General features: G+C 36.9%; 2 protein-coding genes across 5 annotated transcripts in view; both read left to right on the plus strand.

Moving 5' to 3' along the window:
- Nucleotides 1-788: 788 nt before the first annotated feature.
- On the plus strand, nucleotides 789-12,219 carry LOC118178580 (bile acid receptor-like). 2 transcript variants are annotated; one of them, XM_035347257.1, is made up of 13 exons: nucleotides 791-880; nucleotides 1,214-1,404; nucleotides 4,260-4,362; nucleotides 5,239-5,365; nucleotides 6,595-6,960; nucleotides 7,524-7,664; nucleotides 8,519-8,658; nucleotides 8,758-8,862; nucleotides 8,960-9,059; nucleotides 10,202-10,330; nucleotides 10,834-10,950; nucleotides 11,338-11,451; nucleotides 11,602-12,219. In XM_035347257.1, exons 4-13 carry the CDS (start codon nucleotides 5,302-5,304, stop codon nucleotides 11,838-11,840), a joined length of 1,515 nt encoding a protein of 504 aa, XP_035203148.1. In that variant the 5' UTR covers nucleotides 791-880; nucleotides 1,214-1,404; nucleotides 4,260-4,362; nucleotides 5,239-5,301; the 3' UTR covers nucleotides 11,841-12,219. The 2 variants fall into 2 exon arrangements, with proteins under 2 accessions (XP_035203149.1, XP_035203148.1); XM_035347258.1 differs by lacking the exon at nucleotides 10,202-10,330 and having other exon boundaries at nucleotides 789-880.
- The window catches only part of SYCP1 (synaptonemal complex protein 1), a 29,448-nt gene continuing 26,915 nt past the window's right edge, over nucleotides 12,042-14,574 (plus strand). For all 3 annotated transcript variants that reach the window (XM_035347254.1, XM_035347256.1, XM_035347255.1), the window contains exons 1-3: nucleotides 12,042-12,182; nucleotides 13,128-13,212; nucleotides 13,390-13,436. In XM_035347254.1, the coding sequence (XP_035203145.1) occupies nucleotides 12,075-12,182; nucleotides 13,128-13,212; nucleotides 13,390-13,436 (240 nt within the window). In that variant the 5' untranslated portion in view covers nucleotides 12,042-12,074. The remainder of the gene's footprint in view (nucleotides 12,183-13,127; nucleotides 13,213-13,389; nucleotides 13,437-14,574) is intronic.

Here is a 14,574-nt window from a genome sequence, read left to right on the forward strand (position 1 = left end):
GTTGTTGTTTTTGACATCTTAGCTGCTGAGTAAGTTTGCTTATAATGGGAAGATAAATGCTGACAAATTATATTTGCAATATTGTTACCTTTGTCCCTACTTCATAATCTATGCATTCCAATTCCATCACCACACATGATCAATATAAAGCTTTTGAAAGCTCAAAAAACCAACCAAACAAACAAACCAACCACCCTGTAAGATGATCAATATAGCATCTGTGAGTCAATCTTTTTTGTTCTTGCAAGCCAAGCTCAACAATTCCACCTCCGAAGACTCAGTCAGTCACAGATTCCCAAGTGATGCCAGAATACACAGAAACAAGTAACGTGCACTTCTTGGGAGCCTGTGGAGTACAAACATGGTTCTCCTTTGAATGGTAATGCCAGTTTGCAGTGTATTATGCCACAGATCTATGACCTGTTGTCTCCAGAAGGCTATCTTAAGTGACTGCAGTAAGAAAACCAACAGGACTTGAATTTTTCCCTTTGCCATGTAAATTGTGAAGTATACAGCAGAAACATTTTTTCTGGGGTTAATCGAGAATTGCTCCTATACAGAAGAAAGGTGACCTCCTCCTGGTCTTACTAACTGAACTTTTGCAACCTGCTGTGCATCATGTTAGGCAGCAAGTTTAATGACAGTGTGATTAAAAAGGGCGTGCCCTAACCAAAAGACCACATCTTACATCTAGAACATGATGAAAACCCCAACCCCAAATTGTAATGATTAAATGATTAGAAATTATTCATAATGGAAATACTTCTATTTTTTTTTTTTTAAGAACAAATTTTTGCAAAATTAGTGGCCACAAAATTTGCTAACAAATCATTGCCTCTAATAGAGGCATGCAGGAATCCTGTGTTCTGCATCTGCACAGGTATGTCAGAATTAGAAGACATAGAACAAGGTAAGTGTTTTGTGTTTCATTATACTGACCTAATCAACCTTTTCCTAACTCAATTACTATCTCATGTATTTATACCAGAATAATATTATTGCAATATTTTCCCTGACAAAGTAATGAACATCATCCATTAACACTCAGGCATGTCAACGTTAAGCAATCAAAATGGGAGAATTTTAAATTCTACCAAGAGAGCAAAATACTTTGTAATCAGACAGGGAGAACTCTGGGAAACAGTGACGTGAAGGTCCCCATGGCCCCTGTCCCTGATGACCCAGTTATTATTTGATTTATGTGGTCTTGCAGCTGCCCTTGCTTCGACCCCAAGAAACGCTGTGTGGGAAGTTCGTGTCTCAGAGCCGCAGCATTGGTCTGCAGAGCGTCTGGAGCCAGTGTGTGCACAGAAACTGATAAATAGGGAAAAGGCCCAGTTTGCTCCAGCTGGACTCAGAGCTAGGATCCCTGCTACAGCCACACGGACTTGCTCTGGCACTACTGTAAGTATTTAAATTACTTCTCGTGATTATAAACTATTGCTATAGCCATGAATCAATTTGCCAGGTGAAAATATTTCAGGCATTGTGGATTTTTGATTTTATTTTTAAACTACCAACTAAATTAATTTAGAGAACATGCACTGTTAAATTAAGTATCCTAGCTGTCAAGAACTTGTTCCAACAGTATTTCATTTAACATACAGAATGAAATAACTTTGAAATTCAATTATTTGTTTCCCTTCTCTAAAGTACATAGGTTTTTTTTGAAGCCATAGGTTTCAAACAATCTCTCACCTCTTACTTTACTATATATATATATATATATATATATGTATATATATAAAATACACCTTTGCAACAAATATTCATGAGGTAATAATTCAGAAAAAAAGTTCAAGAAAATTGGAACATAGTCAATTTGTGAAATAAACCATATCTATTACAGAAAATATTCAGAAGGTTATTTTATTACAAGAAAGGAACATATTTATAGGGAACAAAAATTGATTTTCTTCAGACAGAAGCTTTGGGGAGCTTCGTAGAACTTTAAATCTGGGAGAAACAGCTGAAATTTTAATAATGTGTATTAGCTGCATACAGGATCAATCAAGTGATCCTAGAACTTTCCCTGCAAAATCACTCTTTAATTACAGATGTAATTAGTGAATTGCTTGAGTGAAATTGAATCTATTACCTGGCATTGCACATGGTAGCCACTGATTGTGCTCATTTTTTTTTTCAGCTTTAGGTTTAAATTTCACAAATTAAAAATAAATAAATAAATAAATAAATAAAAATTAAGCTATGCTTTCCAGAATCAAAAAAGTACTTTGATTACAACAGAGATTGAAATGTACTGCTTAGTTACACTACGCGTTCGTTAACATGCCACACAGCGTGTTAAATAAATATTATAGACCTTCAGCTTGAGTTCCTAAAATTCCCTGCAAACAAGAAATTTCCCTATGACTCAACTGTCAAAATATTTATGATAGCAGTTAAAGTACTGTCAATACATACCTCTTAAAGAGCTCCTCAGAGCCTCTTATAAAAGCAGTATGTTTTACATCCTAATAAATTTGATAATAGAGGTTGATAATGTTACTTTGTAATGGTATTTTATAGAAAAAATAAGTATAAAAATCATCTTTTTTCCCCCATAAATAGTAATAAACAGTAATTGTTTTGAAATTCTGTTCCACATTAATCAATTTACTTTTTTTTTTTTCTTTAATGGCTTCCATAAAGAAGCCTAACTGAAAAGTCTTTCAGTTAGGACTACTAACAATCTTGATGAATTTCTGTATTAGATGGATAACTAACCCTTTGAATCAATATACATTACAGTTTATACTGAACTCTATCAGTTGAGAAGACTGACCAGTGTCAGAACTAAACCTGTAAAAGTGCAACATTTTCAAAAATACTTCAGCAACTTATACTCTAGGTTACGTCTTCAGAAGGAGGAAAAAGAATCTCTCAGCTTTTAAAGGCTTTTAAAATAATAATAATTAAAAAGTAATCCTCAAACCATCTGGATTTGACAAATGAAAATATAGAAACTCAGAAGTAATTGTGAAGAAGGAAAAGCAGGGCACAGCACGTCTTTATGCAGATGAAATTTACTTTCAAGTTGGTATGTCTGATAAAGGACTCAAAACTGTATTGCTACTTGTGATTCTATGAAACAAGTTATTAAAAATGCAGCTTCTGTTGTTTTCAGTTGTTCCCACCTTTTCACAGAATTTTAAGCTAAAGACCTTTATGTATCATATCTGGGGATTTATTTCTTTTCTTTCCTTTTTTAAAGCACACATACACAAAAAGTATGGCTATATTTTGAGTAAATATAAAAGATAAAAAACAAACATGAAATACTTTAGTTTGGGAATGGCATGACTGTAATCGACCAGAACACCCAAGGCTCTTCCCCTAATCTGATTTCAATTTTGTACAAGTTTTATGTTTTGAAACTTACAGCTGGGCACATATACTACATTCTGTCAAGCATTCCACAGCTTCACAGTGCATAGCTCCTCTGTGTGTGCATGGAGAATTTACTTGCTTGCATGGCAAAGGGTTTACTGAACACATATGTGGGCTGAAAAAGTGTCCTTGAGGTCACGGTTCATTTCTAGTGAGGTGTTAGGGATTAGGGATGGCTACTGAACTTTTGAGAGATCAGTATATAAAAATCACAACAGTTAAGCAATGTCTGAAGTTTGGAGGAGGCTTCCGTACTGCTGAATGACTCAAATATAAAGGAGAGAATAATTCAGTAAGGCAGAAATTGCAACGTGTGATTTTGACAGCCAATCCTACAAATCACCAAAGCTTTCCTGTCCTATCTAGCTTTCTACACCTTTTGTTTTAAAAGGCTCCATGCATTTAAAATCAGAAGAACAACCTTGTTAACACTAAATTCTCCAATGTCAGAAAATGAAAGTTAACATTTATACACATAGGTACTATGATCATTACATCTCATTTCAAGATGGTATAGCATTCCTCAAATAACCACTGGATTTAATATTAATACTGCTATAACATTCTCTTAGTTTAAGTTATGAATTACAAAATTTCATTCTAAGCTGGGAATTCTATGGTTGCAGCTGCTATTATTAGTCATAAAAATCAGTAAGAAGGGCTAACTCCTCAAATCCATTATCAGACAATCACCTAAGTTGAGGAAAACTTGCCTAATGAAAGTTCGATTGCAAGATGTAGGGTACTTAATTAACTGAACAACTTGCATTTGGTAGTATGTCCTTCATAGTCCCTATGTGACATTTGTGTTAGACTGGATCAGTGTAATTTCACTGTAGCTTCTATTCTTTTATTACTTTTATTTAAAGGAACCACTGGAATCCAGAAACACATCTCTCCACACATTTCTGAGGAAAAATGCAGACTTTGCCCAGGCCAAACTGATCTAACTGATAAGGACCTCATGATTCAGTGAGTCATTTCTCTTTCAAACAAATATTTACTAGCAGAGATAACAACAACAACAAAAAAAAGGCATTCCATCCTCACTGTATCTTTTCACCTTCTGCTGGCAACACAAAGGGAAAGTGTTTAGTTCCAAAGATATGTCCAGTTTTGGGGAAAGAGACATATGTCTTTAAGGATACAACTTCAGTTCAGACTTCCTGAAATGATACACTCATTTTCTCAGCTGTACCTAGGTATAGGTATTGCATAAAATCTAATATATGAGTCTTTTAAGGAAGATTCTTAAACACAGTTTGCTGCAAATTCTGCAAGGGGCAGATATAGAGAGTCCTGCTGCATATGTAAGGATTTGATTTGCCTACTCACTTCCAAATACTTACTTGCCTTTTTCATCTTTATTGTCCTTCCCATCTGCTCATGGAAAGCCTATGAGTATTTCATAGGCAAAGTGCCTTGAAAAGTCCTTAGTGGGCAGCAGATACAATATACTTTTAACCAGTGATGCTTGAACACAATCTGCAAGCAATTTTTATTTTTTTATTTTTCTGTCTAGGGAAGGTCCTTTAATCCCTTCCTGAACTAGAAAATCTACCAATGGTTAGTCTCATTCCCCCACATGGTTTCAGGTAAAGTTGGAAGCAAAAGTTCTAAATATACATTACCTTGGAGATTTATGAATGGATTCTATACCAAATCCCTACTATTAAGACAGTAAGCAACCTCATTGCAAATATTATGTGACTTTACATATGCCTCTACTTTTCTTATGATCTGCAAATGGTTTCATATTCTGGAGTTTCCTGAGTTTAGTTCTGTAGCTAAGCCTACCCCTGCAATTCTTTGTCATGTGATGTTTCTCATATGTTTGCATTTTTCCAGGTCTCTTTCTTAAAAGTCTAGCACATAGAAAAGTGAATGAAACAGTGAAACCAGGAACAGAACATGGCAAATACATTTGTCACTGTGCCTGATGGGTATTGTCTTGCTGAGCCCATACAGTATTATGGTGAGTAAAGCCAAATTTTAACATCGTGAGAAATCAGTGCAGTGAAAGGAATGTCTGTGGGAATTCACCTTAATTTATTCATTTTAATGATATCTTTACAAGCTAAGAAGCTATGCATTTGACTATCAAGCCCATACAGAAAGTGTATTTCAATACAGATTTTTGCACATGGTGTGATAATGCTGACTGATCGTTTCATATAGACATTATTGGTGCTGTCTTTCTTTGATTACAGTATTACAAATGCATTATAAATAGATAATGGCTATGTATCTTATATAATTATAATTGCAATAACTGATTTGATTCTGAGTAAATAAAGGCAGGACTCAAAGTCCATTAAAAACAAAAGGACCTCCAAACTGCTTAAAAAACAAACAAACAAACACCTAACTTGTTTTTACAGAGATTTGAACAATCCAGAGACAAGAATAAAACACGATTCCTGTTGCACAAGCTCTACAGTACAGCTGTGTATATTTAAGGGAGGCTGGATTAAATTAAAATGCTACAACCAGAAGGGCAGGAAAAAGCTTTTCCCATAATTCTGTAAATACATTTTGCCTAAAAAAATCAAAACTATAAACAATTATATATGGAAAAATATTAAATAAAGCAGGCTTTTACTTTTTACTCTTCTGAATTTTAACTTTGAGACTCCTGCCACAATAAAGTAAATTTTACCACTCTGTAAGTTCTGGAACATCTTTCTCAGACTCTTATTTTAAGACATTTTCAAAATTATGCCTGAAATATACATCTACAACAAACAATTCACTCATTAACAAATTCACTTCCCTATGGGAAAATATTATTCTGTAATGCAGACAACTAAATAATAACAACTGTAAATCTAAAGGTAACTAACTATACGCTTGGTTGAGAACTGATATTCAATTATTTACTAACAAGAACCCATTGGCACCCATGTGACATTGCTCACACAGTTATGAAACCATTTTTACTACATCTAAGATTTAAGTGAAATTTTAGATTTCACTGAAGAAATTTAAGAAATTTACAGACTTAAATCTTACATTTAACTTAAATCTTAGATGTAGTTACAGGTAGCACCTTAAAAGAATATGTCAGACTGCCTTAGGAAAATATGTTCCTCTAATATTGGTGCTTAGATGTTTGATCTATGAAACATTTTAAAACTTTAAAGTTGCTGATGTCAAGATATTCCCTAGGCTTTTATTTCATTTTCATTTTTTTTCTTTACCTAGATGTTTTACCAGAGCACATCAATTATCAGCTGCAAGACACTGATTTTCAGACTGCACCTTACTGCCAATACTCAACCGTTCAAATTCCTTCTCCAGTATTACAGTCACAACCGTCACAACCCCAATACAGTACATATACCCTGGACTCCCAATACAATGATGGGCAGTATATAATCAGTAACTGTGAATTAAGTAAGCCCCCTTTCATGGCTTCCCACCTTGATGATAGTGGATATCAAGGACTTAAAAGGCCCAGATTAAACCACTCTTCTTTGAGATTGAGAGGACAGGAAGAGCTTTGTGTTGTCTGCGGTGATAAAGCCTCTGGGTATCACTACAACGCACTTACTTGTGAAGGTTGTAAAGGTAAGAGGCAAATAGATTTAACAGTATCTTACCCCTCAGTGCTCAGTGTAATGTTTCACGTGTGTCATTTAAACAAAGAAATTTCATTAATTTTTAAGGTGACATTTCTATGGAGGATTATAATTTATCTAAGGAACCCTTTATCTAACATGTTTACTTAAGGTTCACATTGTTATAACATTTTTTTAAGAAACATTTTCACAGTATTTATTTAATAAAATCATTTCATACAACTAATTTTTCAATGAAATATTCATGGGAATAGTGCCTGTTTAAGCAGTTGCTGATTTTCTCATGACCATTTATTAGAGATCTTTATGTTTAATTCACTAATTATTGTTCCTAATAGTCATTAGTTAGCTATTAATTCAGTGTTATTAATGCTATATGGGAGCTGTCCTGATCAGGTAAGGAAAACTGTCATCAATACTAGTCAGAAAGAACAAGTCATGTTACATGTTAAATGAAGGTAATGCTTTCACGGTAAAGAAAATAATTACACTTTATTAAAATTATGAGATAAAACTCCATAGTTTCTTCCGTAAACTGATTCTTTCCTGTAGGCTTCTTTCGACGCAGCATAACCAAAAATGCAGTGTATCGATGTAAGAATGGTGGTCATTGTGAAATGGACATGTACATGCGAAGGAAGTGTCAGGAATGTCGCTTAAAGAAGTGTAAAGCTGTGGGAATGCTAGCAGAATGTAAGTGCTCCCTCCATGCTGGCTGATTTAATACTCATCACCAATAAAATCTTTTCCAAAGTCAATCCCTTATTCTCAGTAGAGCTAAGTGATAGGACACAAGGCAATGGCCTCAGGTTGCACCAGGGGAGGTTTAGATATAAGTCAAGAAGCATTTCTTCATGGAAAGGATGGTTCAACACTGGAACAGGCTGCCTACAGAGGTGGTAGGGTCACCACCATCCCTGGAGGTATTTAAGAGATGTGTGGATGTGGTGCTTAGGGGCACGTTTTAGTGGTGGACTTGTAATGTTAGGCTGATTGTTGGACTTGATGATCTTAAAAGGTTTTTTCCAACCTCAGTGATTCAATGATTCTAAGTGGTATTGGTCTAAGCTTTATTTAGCTGTAGGAAAACTTAACTTTGGAGTCTGGCACCTGTAGCATCATCTGCACTAGTACTTGAAAGTATCTCCTGAAGTTAAGAGGACTGCTCTTAAAAGACATTACAAAATAAAAAGAATCTAAATATCCTGCACCTCAACAGGACAGTCATAAGCATATCAGATGTGTTTTTGTATTTGGAAAGAAAAACAAAACATTAAAGTACACAATTTTTGTGAAAAATTCTCATGCTCATGTCACAGAGCCATAAGCAAGGTAACATAAGACGGCAAACACTCAGGCCTTTGATGGATATTGAACAGTAACTCAGCGAATCACCAGTACATTGTCATGTTCTTTAGGAAGAATAGTTCCTTATAGGTGACAGCTCCTGAGATACAAGACTTGTGTTATCCATAATAACAGTGATGATTTCACGTTGTCATCTGTTTGAAAATATATGCACTGATACATAATTCCATGCCTCACAGGTTTGCTGACTGAAGTACAGTGTAAGTCAAAGCGACTCAGGAAGAATTTCAAACAAAAGAGCAGTTTTCTTTGCAACATAAAACTGGAGGATGAGAGACTGAATAGTAAGCATGTATCATCTACAACAAGATCTGGAAAAGTAGGATATATTTCCATTTACTTTTTTTTTTTTTTTTAATAATTTATGTTTGCCTTAACTCATTGTCATTTTTTTAAAAAAAATAAATAAATAAATCAGATTCCAGAGAAGATGGAACTTACTCCAGGGGAACATCAACTTCTTGACCACATTGTAGCAGCACACCAAAAATATATGATTCCCCTTGAGGAAGCAAAGAAGTTTGTACGTATACAGAATGATCAGCCCATATTACTGAGTTAATATTTTCCTAAGCAATTTATCTTGGTTATATCAAATGTATAAATGCTCTTTCATGCAGCTGCAAGAAACTGCAAGTCCTGAGGAAAGTTTTCTCCGTCTCTCTGAGACAGCAGTTGTCCATGTGCAAGTGCTAGTGGATTTCACAAAAAGACTCCCAGGTAAGTTTCTTCCTTTGGGAAATGTTAGTCACCTGACTTTTTTTTTTTTTTTTTTTTTTTTTTTTAAATGCATTAGAAGCCATACTGATGGCATGAATCTGAGAAAAATATAGGCTTTAAGAAAACTCTCATTTAACTGACTTATCTTCCAGCACTAACAGTCAGGATTACCATTTATTCATTATGAGGAAAACTTAGAAGCATTTTCTTTGAAAGCTTATGATTAGATTTCTTTTCCCTTCCTGACATGGGACCCACTTTTCTGATAGCATTGTGATTTCAAAATCACAATCTTGATTGAGTTACTGTTTTAACCCACTGTTTGAAATCCAATTCAGTTTGCAATTTATTGGAATCAAAGATAAAGTAGATGTTCCTTCAAAGGCAAAGTCAGAACAGAAGGGATAAACCAGGTGCTCCTATTCATATTTTCCTATAATACAAGAACAAGAGAACATGCAATTAAATTCATTGCATTACAATATAAAGTTGACAAAATAACATTTGACAGGAGGATGATAATTTATTACTCTTTAAGTTGCAAAACTCATTGACAAAAGTCAATCAACATGTAAAGCAAGTATTTGATATAATTTATTTAGTGTCAGTGATAGGACTACTATAGAACAGGTCTGAAAGAATAGATGACTTGTTTGTTTTCTTATGTTACATTCCTCCTTAGATCAAGATTAAGAAAAGAACCAATGAAGCTCCTTTGTTCTTGAATTGTATGTACAGATAACTAATTCATCAAAAGATGAACATAATTTTAAAAAGATCAACTATCAACAGACGGGGAATATCTACAGTCACTAAAAAATATAACATATTGCATTAGGTCATATGACATTGATCAGATGTAACAGAGATTTTTTTATAAAGTTGTGCTTATTCCCCAAACTGTTACTTGTACCTTCCTGTGATTCTTCTATACACTGTACACTGACAACAGCATTTTTTTTTTCTAACGTGCAAACTAGCAAGATTGCAAGAGCACTAGCTAGTGTTTCATACAAATGTCTTTTAACTTTGGATCCTCCTTTTCAGTAAATGTATTTATTAAAAAATAATTTCTGTCAGCCCATCTTTTGGGCTTAATGGCAGACAAAGCACAGATTCTTAACAAGTCTCTCTCTTTGCAGGATTTGAAAGTTTAGCGAGTGAAGATCAGATTGCACTGCTAAAAGGGTCAACAGTTGAGGCAATGTTTTTGCATTCAGCCCAGATATATAACCAAAGAATTAGTGAGTGCCAATCATCAACAAGTGAAAGTAAGTTGGACTAATAAGCTTTCTGCAAACACCAAAAGGAGTTTGGCCATTTTGAAATAACTTCCAATCATTTTAATTCATTGAATCTCAAGTAATTCCCTATTAAAACACAGCAGTACTTACAATAGCACCAGTAATGCATACATACCTTTTAGAGGCATTTTTTTTCACAGAGCATACAAAAAGAAATTAATTGGATCTCTGCTTCCCTCCCATTACTTCCAAACAAAAACATTTTGAGTGTTTCTGCAAATGATGGGGTGGATGGATAACATGAGCTATATTAACGACGTATTATTTATTGTGTCAAGTTTGACATGAGATTTTGACCAACAGGAATGTAAAAGTGAACTCAGTGCTGGATGCAAAAAAGAACAATTCTTTATTCCTGCATGGGTCTGATAAAAACATTGCACATTTTAGGTGTCTATCCACAAAGCAGATGTAGATGAACATTTAGTCATATTAAGCTTAGCTGTGAATTGTCATCTCTCTTGTTCCAGGTCATATAAGGCTTCCTGATCATGCGACGTGTTGTCATGTTCAAAACCTTGATAGAAACATTTATTCTATTGAAGTATCACACAATGAAGAGAGTCCAACTTCCACTACTACCACAGGTACTGCAGGCCTGACTTAAAATACTTGTAAATCTGTTGCATTGCAGACTGTGTTCTTAGTCACTGCCACAGTGCCAGCGTGCCCATGGCCCTGCTGCCCTGCCTGGAGCTCACCAGGAGCCAGCTAGGGCCCGACATCTCCATGGGGGGAAGAGCTCACACTCTTAGAGCCGGGGCTAAAGTCCTGAGCTATAGCAGAAGCTCCACAGTAGAACTGCAATACAACATTTTTATTGCTACTTCGGTGATTAGAATTGTTGCTAAGTCTGCTAACTATTCCACATAATGGAACAGCCTGAAACGCTTAAAAGGTTAGGACGAATATTGATAATAGCAGCGCCCATCTCTAATGCAATAGTATTCTTATTATTTTATTTCATTTTCAAGGTATAACCGAGGAGTTTATTACCGCACTGTTTTACTTCTACAGAAGCATGGGGGAGCTGAAAGTTACTGAGACCGAATACGCCCTGCTTGTAGCAACAACGGTATTTTTTTCAGGTAAGCGGGGAGGCCGCCAGCCCTCACACCCGCCACTGCCGCGTCCCGCTGCCACGGCCCCCGCCCGCCCCAACCCGCCGAGCCCTCGGGCGCGGCAGAGCCTCCGTGCGCTCCCGCCCAGTAACCGCCCCGTCCCCTCGTGTTCCCCAGACCGCCCCCTCCTGAGGAACAAGCGGTACGTCGAGGAGCTTCAGGAGCCGCTCCTGGGCATCCTCTACAAGTACTCGAAGATCTATCACCCTGAGGACCCCCAGCACTTTGCCCGCCTCATCGGGCGTCTCACAGAACTGCGCACCCTTAACCACACCCACGCGGAGGTGCTGGTGACGTGGAGGACAAAGGACCCTAGGCTAACCTCCCTGCTCTGCGAGATCTGGGACCTGCAGTAGCACGCGCCGACCCCGCGCGCCGCAGCGCCACAAACGCCTCGCGCTTTCCTCAGCGCCGTTCCCGCCCCGCGCAGCCCGGCGCGCGCCGCTCCCGCCGCCCCCCGTCCCGCTTTGAGCGCGCGCCTTCACCTCCCGCCTTTGTGTCCTCCCTCGGCGGCCGGCTGAGGGAGACCGGTTGGAGCGGCGGGGCGTCATGAGACGTCGTCTCTGAGACCTGCCCTCTCCTCCGAGGCCATGGAAAAAGGAAAGCCATTTAAATTGTTCGTGCCGCCGCGACTGAGCGGCGGTCAGGTGTCTGCAGTCAAACCTCAGACCAGCGCTCGGGCCGCGGGGCTGTGTCAGGTAAATGGCGCTGCTCTGGAGGCTGCGGCGGACGGGTGAGGGCTCGGCACCGACGCGGGGGCCTTGGGCGGTGAGGCAGGAGGAGCCGTGCTCCCGGGTAGCTCCCCAGCAAGGCGCTAAGCCTCCGCCGCACAAGCGTACATATGCCTGAAAGTGTCTGCGCCGAGATCACTTTACCGGAAACTAGAGCGTTAACGTTTTCAAATAAATTTCGAAGGCTTTTACTTGTTTTCTGTCAAAAACGGAAAGAACCGTCTTCTCCAGCATCTGCTATGTATTTTAACTCCACACCAGCAATGACAAATGAACGTTTGATGTGGTTAATTCTGAACTGTAAATGGCAAATATACCACTCATACCTTTACTTATTTTGAATTATAGTTCCCACCAGACCCAAGTGTGCAGTGAAAATGAATTGTTGCTGTGCATTGTTCTGTGAATTCTACAAGATACATTTCCATGTTGAGGCTTCTTATTAAGTGTGTTTGTATTCAGATATGATGCTGACAGGAAATGAGTCACAGTATTTACAAGATAAATTTCTGTGACTTTCAAAACACCTAGTAAAGTCAAATGTTCATGCTAACACTTAATCTGATGAGTTTTAGAAGTAGTATTGGCAATAAAATAAATATGAAAAAAATAATTTGCTTTAATGAGTCCTTTACCGTACAGCTGGGAACAAGCATGCCGTAGCTAATTAGTTCATAGCTGTAATCAGAAGCGTCCACATCTTTAGCCTCAGTAGCTACAGACCACCAGTTTGAAAAGCCAGTGTGAATTAAGAAACAAATAGAGTTCCAAAGCCATTACTAATACTTGGGGCTTTCAAAATAGTAGGTTGTTGATTTATTAATGGGAAATCCCATTTTCATATCAGCTGTATTTGTTTTGTAGTTCTCTTTACAAGTCTACCCATAAGAAATTATTCTTAAATTTATGCAGGGTTTTAACAAATGCCCAGATGATGATTTTAATTCACCTTTTGTAATGACGAGTACACTGAACCATGGTGAAATCACTGACTCAGGTAAGACTAGATTAAGCATCTATCTTGCATTTTTTTTTTAAAAAAAAAGTTTTTAATATCTTGAACATTTTTCCTTAGTAGTTATGTAGTAGTTATGTAATTTCATAACTGTAACACTGCTGCAGTTGTACTTTTTTTTTTTTTTTTGAAATTGACCAGAATTTCTTAATATTTCAGATGCAATTTCACAGCAAGTAAAACTTTGCTCTGAGATAGATGAAGAGGTCAGCTAAGTATAAAATATACATTTACATATAAACTTAGCGTAACTAATTTCTTAGGGCCTCTTAATTTGTTCCTGAAACAGTATCTAAAGCACTATTCAATACTAGAGGAAGTAGTCAGAGGGTAGTAATCATTTTATGTGTCTCCAGTTTAAAGCTGTGTCAATTTGAAGAGGTATTTAATATTAAATGAACATAGATAAATCTTCAGATATTAAGGTGATTTCCATGTTAATAGAGCCTGTGATGTCTGTGAGTTTTAATCAGAGTAAGATTTCAGCATTCATCATTGTGAACATGTTTCTGAATAGTCTGATAGAAGGCGCAACGGTTGAAGTCAGAATATTCTTTGGAGAATCAAAGTAGGTTATTCTAATTACCTTGTCTTTATTTTATCTATAAAGCAGTGAATTTACTGGAGTGGTTTCCTAGAGCATTTGATTCTTCTCATTACCTCTTTGCCCATGTTCTGCTTTGGTTTAACTCAGTAAAGCTATTTTTTTTGCAGTAGCTTCCTGTGCTACCTAGACATGAAATGCTGGTTTCTGCAAGAAAATGGAACATATTTCTTGCATCCCTTTTAATGATTTTCATATCCCTGAGGACTGAACTTCTTTTAGCCCTAGCAGATATTAAAGTAAAGAATTGTAAAGAAAAATAATCATGATGCCACCAGAACAAGGATAGCGTTACGTGACATGAAACCTACCTGTAGAACTGCCTTGTAGCCTATTGTTTTACCTGGCTAAACTGCTGATCAAGCATGGCCTGTATAGTGCTTTAAAGATATTCTAAGAGTACAATGTTGGTTGTATTTTTTTCTTGCTTTGTGTATGAGTTAGCTAAAAATAAACATCGCAGGTCAAGATCTCTGACGCTTGTTTTACTTAACCCAGCAGTGTCTATTGTTACGAGAGGGGATGTTCTGTGAAGAGCCTAATGGAAGGAATCTTGGCTCTACTGATAATTCTAGCAAAACTTTATTGACTTTTGGTGAAGTACAGTGTCACTGTATTTGAGGGCATTAGGATATTTTTCACTTGTGTTTATGTCCCTTTTGTGTTCCCTAATGTCTGTTAATACATACATAATGTATATTAATACATACAAGTACATGGATACATGAACTTTGTTTCCC

The sequence above is a fragment of the Oxyura jamaicensis genome, chromosome 26 (assembly GCF_011077185.1).
Source record: "Oxyura jamaicensis isolate SHBP4307 breed ruddy duck chromosome 26, BPBGC_Ojam_1.0, whole genome shotgun sequence".
NCBI classification, from domain to species: Eukaryota; Metazoa; Chordata; class Aves; order Anseriformes; family Anatidae; genus Oxyura; species Oxyura jamaicensis.